Source organism: Gallus gallus, chromosome 3 (genome assembly GCF_016699485.2).
Source record: "Gallus gallus isolate bGalGal1 chromosome 3, bGalGal1.mat.broiler.GRCg7b, whole genome shotgun sequence".
Classification (NCBI taxonomy): Eukaryota; Metazoa; Chordata; class Aves; order Galliformes; family Phasianidae; genus Gallus; species Gallus gallus.
In genome coordinates this window covers 52007361-52023920 of record NC_052534.1, presented here as the reverse complement: position 1 = coordinate 52023920, position 16560 = coordinate 52007361, and the positions used below count along the sequence as shown (strand labels likewise).

The 16560-nt window shown below is 41.4% G+C and overlaps 1 protein-coding gene across 11 annotated transcripts in view; it reads left to right on the top strand.

Annotated features, from left to right (window-relative positions):
- PHACTR2 (phosphatase and actin regulator 2) overlaps positions 1–16560 on the top strand; it is a 124760-nt gene that overhangs the window by 96508 nt on the left and 11692 nt on the right. For 8 of the 11 annotated variants that reach the window (XM_040698472.2, XM_003640962.5, XM_040698475.2 and 5 more), the window contains 7 exons: positions 11–247; positions 3555–4086; positions 5515–5717; positions 6946–7102; positions 9159–9214; positions 14521–14582; positions 15649–15786. In XM_040698472.2, the coding sequence (XP_040554406.2) occupies positions 11–247; positions 3555–4086; positions 5515–5717; positions 6946–7102; positions 9159–9214; positions 14521–14582; positions 15649–15786 (1385 nt within the window). The remainder of the gene's footprint in view (positions 1–10; positions 248–3554; positions 4087–5514; positions 5718–6945; positions 7103–9158; positions 9215–14520; positions 14583–15648; positions 15787–16560) is intronic. The other 3 variants (XM_015284202.3, XM_040698477.2, XM_040698476.2) reach the window with 1 other exon arrangement.

Below are 16560 nucleotides of genomic sequence, written 5' to 3'. Positions count from 1 at the left end.
TTATCCATAGAGAACACTTCTGATCACTGCCCAGAAATAACTGCATCCCATGCTCCACCACTACCCAAGTCTAAGCCTAAATCTAAAAAAGCTCCGCTACCACCAAAAAATGCTCTTGCTGCTTCTACCACCACCAGCCATAAGAGTAATGAAGCACCTCATGCTAAAAAAAAGGGAAAGGCTCCTGTTAAGCAGCCTCCTCTCCCGCCTCCCAAGCCAACAAGCCACAGTGCAAATCGAGAAGTTGGTGAGTACTGCACAGGCAGTGCCAGTTATGGTGGGTGCATGTGCATGAGGGCTTGGTCCTACCAGGACTTCTGCTTTTGTACATAGCTGTGCTACTGAAGAGCATGCCACTGATGTTTTTTAGCTAACATCTCACTGAGCTCTGGTTCTGCTGTCTGCAAACACCCCGGATGAGTCATTTTGCTGTCTAACAAATGTATGCACAACACCAAGCACAACAGAGACTATACTGAATTCCCAGTTGATGTGCAAGTGCTGGCAATAAAATTACTCAGAAAACTGCTGAAGGATCAGCAAGGAAAGAGGTGACTTTTGAAAACAAATACATCTGAACTGCCCCAAAGTAAATCTGTTGATTTTTCTGTAACCTGCTGGAAATATCTACTACTCCGTGTAATGTGACAAGATTACAAGTTTTCAAAGTGATAAAGGACAAAAGCATGAAGATATCCTTAAAGATTGTTGAGTAGCAGTTGTTTTATCTTAAAAAAAGAAAGCTCCTTAGAGATGGCCAGGCTTTCCCGAGCTTGTTGATGTCTTCATGTGATCCTAAATATACACTGAAAAGGGAAAGTGCCAGTATTCAGGCACACAGCAGATGTGTTTATCACTGCACTTTTTAACCAAAATTCTGCATTTATGATAGATTTTATGTAGCTGTTCCAAGGTACTGATCTTGAGTTCGAGTGGTTGTGATTTAGACAATGACCAAAATGAAATCATCCAAGTATAATTTGAATGCAAGCAGTATTATGATGAATTGGCTGTATATATGCGTTGGCCAACTAACTTATACAAACCTTGTGTTCTCAATTCTCTTTCAGTCTTTCAAAGTCCTTCAGTCCCTCCAGTTTTCTGTCCAAGTATACTTCTTCATAACTTGTACATCTTGGCAAGTTTTGTATTTGAAGTGTACAGAAGAGGACTGTTTGAAAACACTGCAAGAATGCTAAAGTTACAATAATAACTTTGCCATAAAATACCTATTAACTTGGTATTAACTGTCCCTAGTACATCAGTAGGCCACGGGAATAAATATTTTGAAAGCCCAGAATTTGCTGCTTGTATTTCACTTTCAGATGGAAAACTGTTGCTCTCAGCTGAAGGAACCTTGTAACAGCAGACCTTTCAGAAACAGAACAACCCGCTGGATAGAAAAGTGTTTAGGTTTATGACTGGTGACAAGCTCTCAGATATCTCAGTTCATAAATTAAAATACATTCAAATTCCTGATTTGTTTGCTAGTAGCCTTGCTGAAATTTCAGGCGATACTTGAGAGCATATGGGTATAAAATATATCAATGTGCCTCTTGTACAAAATAGCACATATTATACCAGTAATTTCTTTCAGCGTTGGGTATATTGTTTTCATCTGCAATACCTAATAAACAGAACTGATTGGGAGTGACATTTTATACCTGAGGTTCATCACATCCCCGTGAAAGTGAATATATGATGCAGCCAGTGATCCAGTCCCGTGAAGGAGAACAGGAATATGAGGAACTGAGGTTACTCAACAGAGTTCCAAACTGAAATAGTGGAGTTAGGAGGAGTGTTAACATAAGCATGAGTGTTTGCACAAAGTTGAATAATGTTCATCAGCTTTTTTATGTAATCAAAATCTAAGTTTTTTACTGAAAAAGGGGACTGGATAGGAAATTGTTAACCAGCCCAGTTTAAAGCAGTAATAGCAACAGCACTACTGACTTGAGTCAAAGTATGGGGAGAATTTCTCTGAGAGAATTCTTTCTGTTTCTGATTGCAAGTCCAGAAAGGTTCCGAGAACAATGTAAGGCTTCATTCAATGGAAACATCTTTTTAACTTTTCCCAGTAATAATTATAGTGTGGCTTTGTATTTGTATTGCGCTGGAGTTCTTGAGGTTAGGCACGTAGCTGGTTTCATTGACTGGAGCCTGTGTTTAAATGCTTTGCTGAATCAGAACCAGAGCCATTTGTTAGTACCATCCACTTACTCAGTAAGGTTTCTGTTCAGTAATATGCAGGTTGGAGCCACTGTGTATTTCCACTGCAATTATGAACTATTGCTTGTAACGTTTCTGTGTTCCCTTTTGATTTGCTGGTAAGTGACGTCAGTGATTTGTAGTGGATGTGGCTGATAGAGCAGTATCAATAGGTCCTGCACTGTGCCCTGTAGAGTGACCTCATAGCACATAAGGACAAGGATTTGCCTGAAGCTGTGAGTTTTTGCAGATTTTTGCAGATGTACTGAACGCCACACAGCTCTCTAAATGTTTATAAACCGTAACAGTCTCTTACAGAAGAGAACGGTATAATGTGTCTTTTGAATTACTTTCCATCTTCTTGGAGGCTGAGAGCAGCACCACAGTGAGAGCTATTTTTGTACCATGAGCTTATTGGTGCAAGTGTCTGTATTTTGGTTCTATCCTAATCTGCTCGGGTTTTGTTTTTATTTAAATGCTTACAGGCCTTTCAGCAGATTTCTTTTGTAGCTTTCTGTTCTGCTCTGTAAGCTTAGCTTCGAGGTCGCTGTGCAACTTTATAATGCTTTCAGTTGCACTCTTGGGGTTAATGCATTTTTACTACAGCAGAAAACTTGGAGTTGGATGCATTTTGATGAAAAGGACTGAACTGTAAGATGGTTGTCATTTTTATTGCATTTTAAACGTAAGTTTGAAGTCTGAAGCTCCCAGTCCAGATGATGGCTGTTTCAACACAGCAGTCAGAAATGTGACTGGGATGCAGATAGGAATACCAGGCTAGCTGATCTCCCTTGCAATCTTGCACACTGGCCATGTATGTTTCAATATATTAAGTATCACAACAGCAGACAGCAGCATTACTTACTAGTCAGCAACTAGTGTTAAAGCCTTGTGTCACCATGTTTTCAGCGCTGACTGGGTTGGTCACTCGCAAGACTAAGAACTCCAGTACATACAGGAGGCCTTTAGTGCCTCTTTGCTTCAGGAGATCATTTGTGCAGAATGAGATCAGTGGTTTCTGCCTCTGTTTAATGGACTTACCCATCTGAACTCAAAAGTACATCTTGTTTTAATGTCCCTCTGCTGCTTGCCATTAACTTGAAAGAACATTGTGAAATGTGATTAACTGATGCCCACAAGGATCCTGATTTGTCCACTGAAGGATGAACAGAAAATCATAGTGTTCAGTATTTACTCATCTCAAACGTGTAGATGAAGGATTATAGAAATCTCAAGTGTGTTTTTTCATTTTTTTAAAGTATCAGCACAAAAGTCAACTAATGCAAAAGGATGCAAGAATTGTACAGTTACAAGACTGCAAAATGCTTTTTCTTTTCTTATTTTAGCTAGTGCTTCACATGCTAAAAAAACACCAGTCTCCAAGTCCTCTTCATCACCATCTACTTCGTCCGCATCATCTCATCCCAAAGCCTCTAAGGAGACTTCCAGCAAATCAGGCACATCAGGGACTCCCAGAGGCAAGAAAAAGCCTGGGAAACAGACAGCTCCACGAACGGCACCAGACGGGGCTGCCTCTTCCCCTTCAGGTGCCACAGCCAACAAGTTGGAAGTGAAGGCAGAAAAATCTGAGCCTGAGCAACCTTCCAGTGTAATTTCTGAAACAGAGGATGTAGACCAACCAACCAAGCTGGTTGTCCCCCCTCCTCCCATCACTGCTCCTCCTCCACCCCCACCCCCACCTCCACCTCCTTTTACTTCTGCAGCTGGTCAACTCATTGTGTCCTCAGATGCCCAAGATCCATCCGTTCCCAGATCAGATAGTAAACCTCTTCTCCAGGCTGAGCAAGGCACAGACGCGGGCTTGAGCAGTACGACCCCAGACAGTGGTCCAGATGCTAGTGGAGAGGACACAAAAAGGTGAGATGGTCATTGGTAAGTCATTGCTGTTATTAATAAATAGCAAAGCCTACAGCTGAGGGAGACACATTTCTAGTGCTACATTGCATGTCAGCACAATTTGTTCATTGCATCTTAGAGCCATTCTCCTAAAGTACCGAAGGGTTCCTCAGAGTGTCATTTCTCATCATGTGCCAAGTACATTGTTGCTTGGCTTAATACAGCCTGTCTTGTTGCACTGACACAGACGGTCCAGAGAATCTCTGGGTGCCCTATCCCTGGAGGTGTTCAAGGTCAGGTTGGAGCCCTGGGCAGCCTGATCTGGTGGGTGGCAGCCCTGCCCACGGCATGGGATTGGGGCCAAGTGGGCTTTAAGGTCCCTTCCAACCCAAGCTATTCTGTGATTTTGTGAATAAGACCCCTGTGTTCAACTGCTCAGCTAGTCTCAGATAATGCTTTCATTTCTCTCTCATAAAAGCAAACAAGAAAGGATGCTGAATTATGAGGTGGTTTGGTTTGGTTTTGTTTTACTTTTTTGTAGATATCATTAAATATCTCATTGCTAAAGCTTAATTCAGTAGCTGAATTTACATTGAGGCTTAATGACAGTTTTAGACTTTAGTTAGTAAATGGTCTGCCACTGCCCAATACCTTATCTTTGTCTCAGATACTATAAAATCTAGTCAAGAGCAAGTTCATAATTACATTTTTTAAGCAAAATAGTTGGCAGCAAAAAACATGACTGATGTTAATCTGTCTTTTCACTGTCAAAAGAACCAGTGTCTTTCATAACAACCCAAGAGGATTTAGTCAAAGATGCCAGTGGCCTAGAGAATTTCCTTTAGATAGAGGAAGTCTTGCTGGTACATCTGTGCCAGTATTACGTTCCTGTGCTGCGTCTCCCCTTGATCACACATTCATTTATGAAAAGGATTTTCCCGGGGCAGACGGACACTCTGCTGCTCATTTCCACGTTCAGTGATGGAAATGAACATTTTGCTCTCGTCAGTAATAAAACTATATTTGCAGTAAATACAGTCGCTCATCCTCATCCAGAACAGGAAGCTTTGCAATCCTGCCTGCTCTCTGACTCACTCCTCTCACCCTCAACTTTATGAGCTGCTTTTTTCTTCTCCTTACCCTCTATCTACTATTGGTCCCATCGCACAAGAAATAAGCAAGAACAGTTATGTTCCTATATTCAAATTTCGCAGCTCATCATTTCAGATCACACCTTTCTTCCTGATATGCTTACACATATACAGATATGTACGCCCATGTGCATACACATACGCTGCATAGCTTGTACATACATACGGTTTTAGAAACAGAGAAGTTACTTTGAACAACAGAACTTTTATTTTCATTTTTGCTTTTATAGTCCATATCCCATTTGAGTTCTGTGCTGTTTGCATTAATGTAACATCGTGTCTGTTTATGAATTAACAGCTTGGCTAGCAAAGACAACCAAGAAGCGAAGGCAGCTGGCCAGACCCACTCTGAACCAGCAGAGGAGACTTCTGATGCTGCTGCTGCTGCTGCTGAGAGTGAAAGCAGCAGGGAGAGCCACAGCAGTGACTCTGATTCTGATGGGCCCATACTTTACACGGATGATGATGACGATGATGATGATGACAATGCGAGTACTGAAAGTAAGCCCCTAACAAAAAGAGTGTACTGGGGAAGGGGTGACCACCTCAGGATGTATACATTTGTCCTTGGCTGACTCACAGGACCTGCTAAGTGTCTGCAGTTGCTAGATTGCTAAGCTGGAGCTCACTGCTTGCGCACAGTCCAAAGACATGCCCAAGTGAGTTTTGTGTAGCTGACTCTAGTTATGACCTGCAGGAGAGCAAAGACTAGGGCAGAGCTTCTAGCAAGCACATCGTTCTGTGGGTGATTCTGTTCCAAGATGCGGTGCTGCTCCAGGGCATCTTACCAAGCAGTTGCTCCCTACCTTTCACATATTGCATATGAGCATACTTGAGATCTGTTAGTAAGTGAAGAGAAGCACATATGGCTTCAGGGAATGATTTTAGATCATTAAGTTTTACTACTGCTGGTAAATGCTTCTCCCAGACAGTTGTGATCAAAAACTTGCTGAGGCCCATGCAGTTTAAGCATTGCATGGGTAGGAGTGGAGATGGGAGGAGCAGGTTCAGGAAGAGAAGATGGTGTGTCAAGGCCTGCCACTGTTGGATGTGTGTAGCCCCCTCAGAATATCAGGAGACAACAGAACTGCTTCCAGAGTTGGCTGATGCTAATGCTAGTGGAATTGCATGGCTGTTGTCCCTACTGTATCTGTCCTACTGACAAAGAGATTGCCTCAGTGCCTGGGGGCTGCTGCCTAGAATACTTTACAAGCGCTCAGAGCATTTTTCTAAACTGCATTTTTCATTTTAGTTAACAAATCAGTTAAAGATAGAAAACACTATGCAAGAACTAAGTGACATAAGAGTGAGAAAAAGAAAAAAGGAAGAGGGACAGGATGAGAGAATGAGGCTAAACCATTTACAACTTAAGAAAAAGAGCGGCATTTTGCAAACTGTACTGAGTAGGTAAATAAATCAACCTGTAATGTATCGTACTTCAAAGACATGTAAATGTAGATCTGTCATTTTTGCCCTATCACTTCACAGACAACGAATGATCCTTCTAAAATTCCTCCATTGTTCTGGCTGACAGCTCTTTCAGCCAAGCCTTCCAACTTTTTATTGTGGTGAGCTGAGTTGAAACTATTTTCCTTTTGATGTTAATTAAAATTCCTTCCCTGCATGTGGGAACAAGGCTGCTCTGGGGAAGTATTAAAGTCCTTACTTGGTTTGTGTCTGTAACCTAAGCATGAATGAACTAAATCCACCCTCCTCTTCCTTTCCTCAGGCTCTTTGGCAAGTAAAATTCGTCGTAGGGATACTCTTGCTATCAAACTTGGCAACAGACCATCTAAGAAAGAATTAGAAGACAAAAACATCCTGCAGCGTACATCAGAAGAGGAGAGGCAGGAAATCAGACATCAGATTGGAACGAAGCTTGTGAGGTATCAGTTGCAGAGAAAATGTGGCTTTACCGAGTAGAGATGGAAGATCAAGAACCTTGGATTCACACTGCAAGTTCAGTCTAATGTGCAGTGCAGGATCCTCATGGGACAACTGTCTGGAAAAATGTATTTTAGTTTCTCTCATCACTTTAAAATGTCAATAGTGGACTTCTGTTCTGCAGGAAAGAAACCTGAGGGTTTGGGTTTGTTTTTTCAGTTTGTTTGTTTTTCAAAGAGGAATAAAAGTGACTCCAAAGCTGTCAATGCCATGATTCAAGCCTTCCCTCATACTAATTTCAGGCTGAGTGGGGCTCTGAGCAACCTGATCTAGCTGTAGGTGTCCCTGTTCATTTCAGGGGAGTTGGACTAGATGACCATTAAGGGTCCCTTCCAACTGAAAAGGCTCTGTGATTAGCAGGGACTTGAGCTTACATATTCCCTTCTCAGTCAAGCTGTAGTTTTGGACACATGGAGTATGTCTGTGCATGCTCGTCCTTTCTGTCCCTTCCCACTCTCCTCCTGTTCTCTAAAATGTTTGATTATTTGTGTACTGATTCCAAAAAAGAAATTAACGTTGACTGACTTTGTAGATTAGTACTGTGCTCACCTCACCTCTGAGGAGTATCTTTCTCATACTTTAAACTCCTACAGGAATTAAGATAATTGCATGAAAAAAAAAAAAAGAAAAATATCACCTGTTTTTACAAACTTCAGAAAAATCCTCTGAAATGTTGATTCTGTTTTTTATAGTCCTCTGAGAAGAGACTACAATATGTCTACGTTTTCCCAGGCTTGTTCTTGTTTCTCTTGTGCTCAAAAATGTTATCTAGACAGGCTTGGAGGATGTCCTGTGTTTGTTAGGGATTTCCAGATATTGGGCAGTGCAGCCAGTGCTCCTCCAGTACAGAAGCACAGCAGCCTGGCCCCAGCACTTAGCACATGGCTGAAGTGCTCTGTGAACTGGATGGCCAACTAATTTATTTCATTTCATAGTTATAAGAGGGATACATGTTTGTAGGGCCTGAGGGACATTTTTCTTCTGCTAATAAAGAAGCCTGGTTGTTATCACTGCTTTCCTAACCAGATTCCAGCCCTGGTAATCGCATCCCACTTATCTGTATTTCCCATGGGGCTGATGATGAACAAGCTGCTCTTTGATTCCTACCCTGAACTCTCTTGTCTGGCATTGCCAGTTGTGCCCAGCTGGTACCTTTACCATATAGCCCTATTCAGTGACAGGCGATAACAGGCATGAAAAGCTTATGGTGTGCATTGCAATACTAGGATTGCCCTCAGGTCTGAGATTATGACCAAGATTCTGGCATGCCCTTTTAAAATCCCTAATGTTGTGGTCAGCACCTGACAGCAGAGATATGGTGGAAAGGTGGCAGAAAGCAGCAGAAGCCCTGTTCCCACAGTGCAGCCGGTGTTGGGTCAGGAACCTCCTCCAGTCTGGAGTTTCCATTTGATAGTGATGAGCATCCCCGAGGTCTTCCCCTTTGTATCCAGGTGTTGCAAATGTGCTAGAGGTTCTTTGGATTAGATGGTTTTTATGAAGCCGTAGATGATCTACAGTGAACTGTGTGGGGTTTGTGGAGCAGAGGCCTTCTTGGAACTTCCAACTTCTAAGATATCTGTAGCATGCAATTTTAGTGCTGAAAAACAGAATAGCCTTTGCATTCAAAATACCTGAGAACAATCTTATGACTGCACAACCTATCATAACTAGGATGCCCAGGGATAAAAGATGTATAAATATACTCTTACATAAAATTATACCTGTAAATGAGAAATGTAAATTTGCTGGTGCAATTTCTGTAGTACTGTGTGAGTATCACTTCTGCATTCAAGTGGTGAGAATATAAATGTTAAATGCCTACTCAGCGTGGAAGTTACATGCACTGGTATTATAACTGTAAGTGGAAATTGCCTGTTGTTGAATACCTCCACATAGCTTTATAACAATGGCTGTATAAGAAGGACATAAGCAGCATTTCAAATTGTAAGTTGTGATTTGGGACTGCTTCTAAATGAGCCACTTATTTTGCACTTACAGGAGACTTAGTCAGAGGCCTACAACTGAAGAGCTAGAGCAAAGAAATATCCTGAAGCGTAAGTATTTCATTCAGCTTTAAGTTAGTATTTACTTAGAAAGTGAGAACAGCATATGTTGGATTCATATGGAAGCCTGATCATTGTTACTCTCACGTTAGATCTGTAACTGGAAAAAATTAATGTTCTTGAAAATAATATGTCAACACTAAACTTGTATACTAACCTGGAATGGTAGCTGTGAAAATTGCATGCATTCAAAATGCTGAATTTTGCTTGTCACGATCCCACTTCTTGAAGCTGGTCCCAAAGCCTGGGAATTAATTAGATACTCCTTACAATTAGTTCTAGGCTGGTTAAACTTCCACCTAGTGTTTCTGAGGAGGGAGAGGGAATATCAGTAGGATCTGGAGGTGGGGTATAAGGGCAGAGTTCAGAAAGTGGACAACGTTCATGGACTGATAGCTGTCACCTGGTCAGGCCAACAAGTTAAGGAGGAGTAAGAATTATTGGCTTTTAGGCAACTGTTTGTGCTAATAAAATTCTATTGCTGCTGTGGAAGCTGTCTAAAGTAAGAGTGTCATGTCTGAAAAGCGGAAGCTACTCTTTATGCATTATGGTGCACAGAAGAGGGCTCAAGGGACTCCAGTCCAATAGGTAACGTGAATGGACTTTCTAAGAGCATGATTTCTTAACCTGTAGATCACATAGTCATAATAAAGATAAATAGTGAAATACGGAAGTATTTTAAGTAAAAAGCAGCTCATGCTAAACTATGTGAGAAAAGTAATTCGAAAACATCTTCGCTGGTCCAGGATACGGCCACTGAGCTGGGAACAGCGGCTGGGCTTCACTGTCCAGCTAATCTATAGATGTCCAAAGTACCAGCATACCCTTAGTGTATTTAACATCACTTTTACCACTATTTATTCTGATCACTGATTTTGCAATAAGAATCTCAAGACCAGAAAGTAGTTAATAGATTTCTACTCCCGTTTCAGCTTATATACTTGATGGTTTTGGTAGAGTACAGCGCTTTGCACTCAATGCCACTTTGCTGTTCTTTTCCTCAGTAGCATGCCACCATTCCGTCTTGTCTTCCCTGAGCCTGGCTTAAAGTGACAAGGGAAAATATATGCTGGAGCCCAAACCATCCTATGATTCTATTAATGCAGACTTAGAAATGGCAAAATAAAAAGAAAGCTGAGACACTGAATCTGCTTTTTGCTCATTGCAGAAATATAAAATATTTCAAGTTTATCTTTAAGAAGTAAAGCGAAATACAAGAAAAGCCATTGTGATGGCAGTGGTCTGGTCAGAGCCCTTTGAGAATGCAAGTTCTTTCTCAGCTCTAAAACTTTCATATTATTTATTAAAACGATTACATTCCCTTACAGAGGATCATTCAGTAATGTTTACATGTCTTAGATGACTTTGTTGTTGTAAGTAACTTTTGTAAGTGGGGGGTTCTTTCGTAAAGCTTCCTTCCTCCTATTTTTAAGCAGTGCGTGGGGAGAAGGGGTTATATTATTGCTCATATGTAAACTGCAACTAAAGGAAACTATTGTTTTGAGTAGTATTTATCAGAATTAGAGATTATATTAAGTGGCAAAGATCCAAGTGTTTATTTCAGGCTTAAGTTCATGCCAAATCTTTCAAGAGTTTCAGGAAAAGTCCTTATTTTTTCTTGTTTTGTATTTCCAGTTAAAGTGAAGAAATGGATGTTGCAAGTTTTGTTTTGATAATATTACCAGATAAACCAGTTCCTAAAAATCTTGTGGATATAATGGCAAGACATTGCAGGCTGATTTCTGTGAAAACAATTCGGATAAAACTATCCAGGCTTCTGAGTCTTCCCACACTAAAAGAAAGTTATGATAACTTAAGAGTCCACTTGAAGGAATAGATAAAGCCCTGTATTTTTAATACAGACAGCTCTGAGCTAGTAGTATTTATAGTATTATGGCAAAGAAGCTTTTTATTCTTCCAGAAGTTTTGGATTAACATAATGGTATTTTTTCCTGTACGTATAAAGGACAGTGAAGTTCTTGTTCTGTGCACCTGCACACTTGCCAATGCTGGCTTTGTAAAAAGCAGGGTTTAGCCCTTGGTGCTGGTTAGGGGATATTAATGATTATCTTCGCTTTTAAACCCAGGAAAGAGAAGCTGCTTCTTGCATTCCGCAGCATTTCAAGAGGCAAGCACTTTGTTTGTCTTTTCTTTCTCTTTCCTTAGCGAGCCCACAGAGAAGTCTAAACATAGCTAATCCCCGCAGGGACACAGTGGAAAGTTTGGTTTCATGCTCCTGGAGTGCTTTCTGGTCAAGACCAGGACAGTCCTCAGGCAGAGCAATTCCTCTCTTCTCTTCTCCCCTTCTGCCATGAAGCAGATGTCCCACAGAAGAGAAAGGTGACTGGATTTAATATGGCAGAGGTTGCAGAAGCAATAATGTACAGATGCCAGGGATGTTCTAAGTTTATCATTGGGTTTTTTAACTCAGAGACCATGGTACTAAATAAAATGGTTTCACTGCAGAGTCAAATCCCCATTTGACTTGTGTGCCTATGCATCTCCTAGGAGCTGCAGGCAGGGAAGGAGGGAAGCCCCAGCTTACTGAGACCTGATTGGAGGTTACTGCAAAAGGAAGGCGATTGCTCAGCTGGTGCTTTGCCAATTCAGCAGCAGGACATTTGAGGGGACACGCAGCTGGGAACGCTGTGTTTATGCTTTCTTTCTCCACTTCACACAGATCAGATCTGCTTTTAAACTGACTGAAACCAGTCAGAAGGGCGCTTCTGTGTGTGACTGTGTTCCTGTTTGGATGAGTGAGTCAATTCATACCTGCAGCTATCACTTGGTGTCTGGGTAGGATTTTCTGCAATACCTAGAAGAGAAAGACCATACGCCCCATTATTATAGCGCATTCATAGAATCTCAAAATGGCTTGGGTTGGAAGGGCCATTAAAGACCATGCAGTTCTAACCCACTCTGCTGCAGGCAGTGCTGCCACTCACCAGCTCAGGCGGCCCAGGGCCCGTCCAACCTGATCTTAAGTGCTTCCAGGGATGGAACATCCACAGCTTCTCTAGACAACTTGTTCCAGTGCCTCACCACCTTCTGGATAAATAATGTCTTCCTAATATCTAATCTGAATTTCCCCTCCTTTAGTTTATAGCCATTCTCCCTTGTTCTGTCACTATCAGACTGTGTAAAAAGTCAATCTCTCTCCTGTTCATAAGCTTCCTTCAAGTAGTGGCAGGCTACAGTGAGGTCTCCCCAGATCGTTCTGTTCTCCAGACTGAACAATCCCAGCTTCCTCAGCCTTTCTCCATAAGAAAGGTGCTCTAGCCCTCTGATCATCTTTGTGGCCCTCCTCTGGACCTGCCCCAACAGATCCAGATCCTTCTTGTGCTGCACTAGATGCAGTACTGGAAGTGGGGGCTTACAAGAGCGGAGCAGAGAGGAACAGTTACTTCCCTCTCCCTGCTGCCACCTCTTTTCTGATGCAGCCCAGGATACAGTTGGCCTCATGGGCTGCAAGAGTAGCTGTTTGTCCACCAGTACCCCTAAGTCTTTCTCCAGAGGATTGCTCTCAATGAGTTCTTCTCCCAGTCTGTACTCATATTTTGGTGCAATGCATCTTCTCGTATCATTACAGCAAAACTTCTACTTTAAAAGACCAAACCACATTTTAAGTGTTGGTAAGAATTTGTATCAAGGCAGTGTTTCTGCAGCACTGTTCCACTCAGCAGTGTGGAGAGGTGCATTTCCAGGTATTGCAGGAACAAGGGGGAGTGGGCACTGCCATGAATCAGGGGGCTGCTGGACAAACAATGGATTCAAAATGCTAACAAACAGCAGCCACCAGATTTCAGTCCTTTTTCTTTAGCTCTTGAGTTTTCTTTCTAAAAGTAAGAGACTTGAATGTGTAACTGCATATATATGTATCCAGTGATGCATATATACAGTTGCATTTTCTGTATAAGAGGTAGGACTAAAGTGACTCATGAAGGGACAAAAATGTAAATGTCAAGCAAATCACAGCTGAATGGAACCCTAAAATCATAATTTGTGTTTAATTACCTCAGTTATCATGTCTATTGGTAGCGAAGACAGTATGTTTAAACAAAAGTCTACAAATAACAGTATATTATGTCTCCATTCTTTAGTTTTTGTCAGTTTACAGTTCCTCAGTGGAAAAAGGCCATCCATTTATTTGTAGTTTAGGAGAAAAGCTATAGATAAACCAGGAACTATATTCGCATTTCAGTGTTTTAATAAAATCACCATCAACAACAGATCCAACCTAATCTTGGCCACAGGCCTGTACGACTGCATCTTGCTGATGGAAATCTAGGGTTGGGATCTTCTCCTAGAGCAGTTCTCGGGCTGGCATTGCCTTTTATTTACTGTCTTCGCTTTCTTCTTTTTGCCTTTTTATCATTTTTCCCTCTTCCCCTTTCCCTTGTTTCTTCTTACATGAGCACCTTCAAGTCAGCAAAGAACACGTGCAAGTACCTCAAGATGACCTGTTGTGGTGTTACCCCCAGTATACCTGCCACAACATGGAAACCTCTTTGCAGCCAGGTTGCTTATATTAATATAGCAGATTGGCCATAGCTGAACCACACTGGGATTTAAAAGTGCCTATAACCTGTGCCTATACTGGTTGGCTGCGTCCACAGCGGTCAGATGAACTTTAAATCTGTAGTTAACTTGGAATCACAACTGGGAATCCACAAGCCCTAACTTTGAATAAACCAGAATCAGAATGCTGCAAATGTTTCTAAGTGGTGTATTTCAGCCACAACAAAGCTAAGCTTGCATGTAATCGTGACATGGACCAATAATGCAAATAATGTTCTTCAGAACATGCATCAATTTAAAAAAATGCTGAGTCCATCTGAACATGCCCTTATTAATTCATGTTACTGGCACTTAAGAAATTGGGTCTGGTTAGTTCAGAAATGTATTAATATTTTGTTTCATTTTCATGCCCAAATGCTTTCAGAAAACGAACATGTAATTTTCTTCTGTTCCCATTCAAGTAATTGAAACATTAGACAGCTCTTTTAGGGTACTTCTTACCTGCTGTTACACAGAAAGGAAACATCAGAAGCCTCCTCTTTGTTATGTTCCTGACCCATCATGGTGACTTAATATGTCTATAGAATTGCAGGGAAATTAGGCTATGAAAAAGAAATGAGAGCACACAGAATCAAAAAGCAGAGAACTCATGCAGTATCACCATAAAATATGAGGAAACGTGAGCCAAAACTTGAAGTCCTGAAGCTTTCAACCAAGAGAAGTAAGCATGTGCTGATATAATTCTTAAATATTCACTGCTTTTTATCTTTTAAAAACAGAGAAGAATGAAGAAGAGGAACAGGAAGCCAAAAGGGAAATCAAACGAAGACTCAGTAGAAAGGTAATGATGTGAGTTTTTGTATTGTGCTTTTGTGTACATAGGATTAATTTTTTTATTAGGCTTGAATAATCAGTGTACATACATTACTGCAAATAGTCAGGCCTCCACATTAGAAATCTGTTTAAAGAGCAATACAAGCCAATATCCTTTTAGGAGGAAACGCCATTCATTCCAATTTCCCATACCTTGGGAAAGCATACAGTCTGGCCACGCTTAATATTTGTCTGTCTAATCAAGGGAAAGAAGTTACCTGTGGGTTTCCTCTGCAAGCCATGACCACTGCTGTCCAGTATGTTCAAGAGCTCCCTAGGGCAGCAGAGCTGTGTGGGCCCATCCTTTCACCCTTCTCCTGGCTGCATCAGTAGTTGTGGCTGCTCCAGGTGGGATTCTGCTCACTGTCCCTGCAAAATAAAAGTAAAGTAAAATAAAATAATAAGGTAGTGGATGTGCTGTTCTAGTTCTGGGAGCTCATTCTGGAAGAGAATGGGGAAAGTTTCTGTACATCTCCCTCATCTGCCCTTCCCTTCAATAATACACTTGGTGGTATTTTGTTTCCTGACTGTGATTGTCCTTAGTCAGTTAGAGTGAATGTTTATTGAGATGACTGGAACAATGTGCCTGGGTATCACGATGACTAAAACAGAACTACTGACCCCCAGCTGTTAAAAAAATGCATGTTTTTTAGTTAGGCAGGTCCTTCCGTAAACTACTTATTTTCTGTATTATAGCTGAACACAGCAGACTGTCTTAATTGTTGATGCAGAGGGACCTCTCATTTAGTGGGGTGAACAGAGTGACAGTTGCAAAGTCACAATTAATACTCCAGGGATAACTGTCAGGATTCTCTGTGACCCACCTGACAAAGACTATTTTTGTGATTGAAGAAATTAGGTTGTGCTGCTCCCCCATCCCCATGCAGTGCTCCCAGGGTAGCGCCTTTTTTTAGACACCTGAAAGTGACCCTATTTAGAAACACCATTAAGGTCCTCTAGAGACGACATCCTACTCTCTGCTTCTCTTTTATTTTGTCTTATTAAGCATACTATTTTCTGCCTCCCGTGTACAGCTCAGCCTGAGGCCTACCGTGGCTGAACTTCAAGCAAGACGAATCCTACGGTTTAATGAGTACGTGGAGGTTACGGATTCTCCGGATTATGACCGTCGTGCTGACAAGCCGTGGGCCAGGTTAACTCCCGCAGACAAGGCAAGGGGCAAATGTAGATTAGAAGAAAATGATTACATCTTTCCTTTTGGTTGGTTCGTCTGATCTGCAATTTCTTGGTGCCAGCATCATGAATGACATCTGCTGGAGGCAGTGATATTGTCATGGTGCTGTGCATTTACTGCTTGCAGCTATGAAAACTCACTCAGGTGCCTATTAAGAGTGCATTTGCTAGCGGTGTTACGGCAGTTCAAGCCAAAATTCTTTGCACTTTTAAATCCTTGCTAAGCCAGGCACACAGTGTTGGCAAAGACAGACATGATCCTTGGAGTTCAGGCAAGGTCACTGCAGGCAGAATCCTGCATTAGGATCACTGAGATCCACTTTTGCAATTCATTCAAGTGAAAAAAGTAGGAGCTATTCCTCCTTTCTAAGGACTCCTGGTCAGAGCTATCATTCTTGGAGTTAAATTTATGTGTGCAGCAGTCCTTTTTGGGAAGTTTGCCCAGACATACAGCAGTGAATAGTTTCTCTGCATAACTACAAAGAATAAGACAAATTATTTTGCGATCCTGTTGTAAAAGACAAATCAAACTCTTCAGTTTTCTTCCTGTATCACTTCATAAGAGGAAAGCAGGATTTGCATATCAAAAAGTTCTGGTCCTTTTAGCACTGGATTTGAACCAACTTTCATGGAAATCTTGCCTTGTGCTTGGCATGAAAAGTGATTTGTACAAGAATCCATTGTTTTCTAGCTGAGGACTATGAAGCACTGAATTGATTTCAGCTTGTATTTTAATATTTATGTCAGTTCAT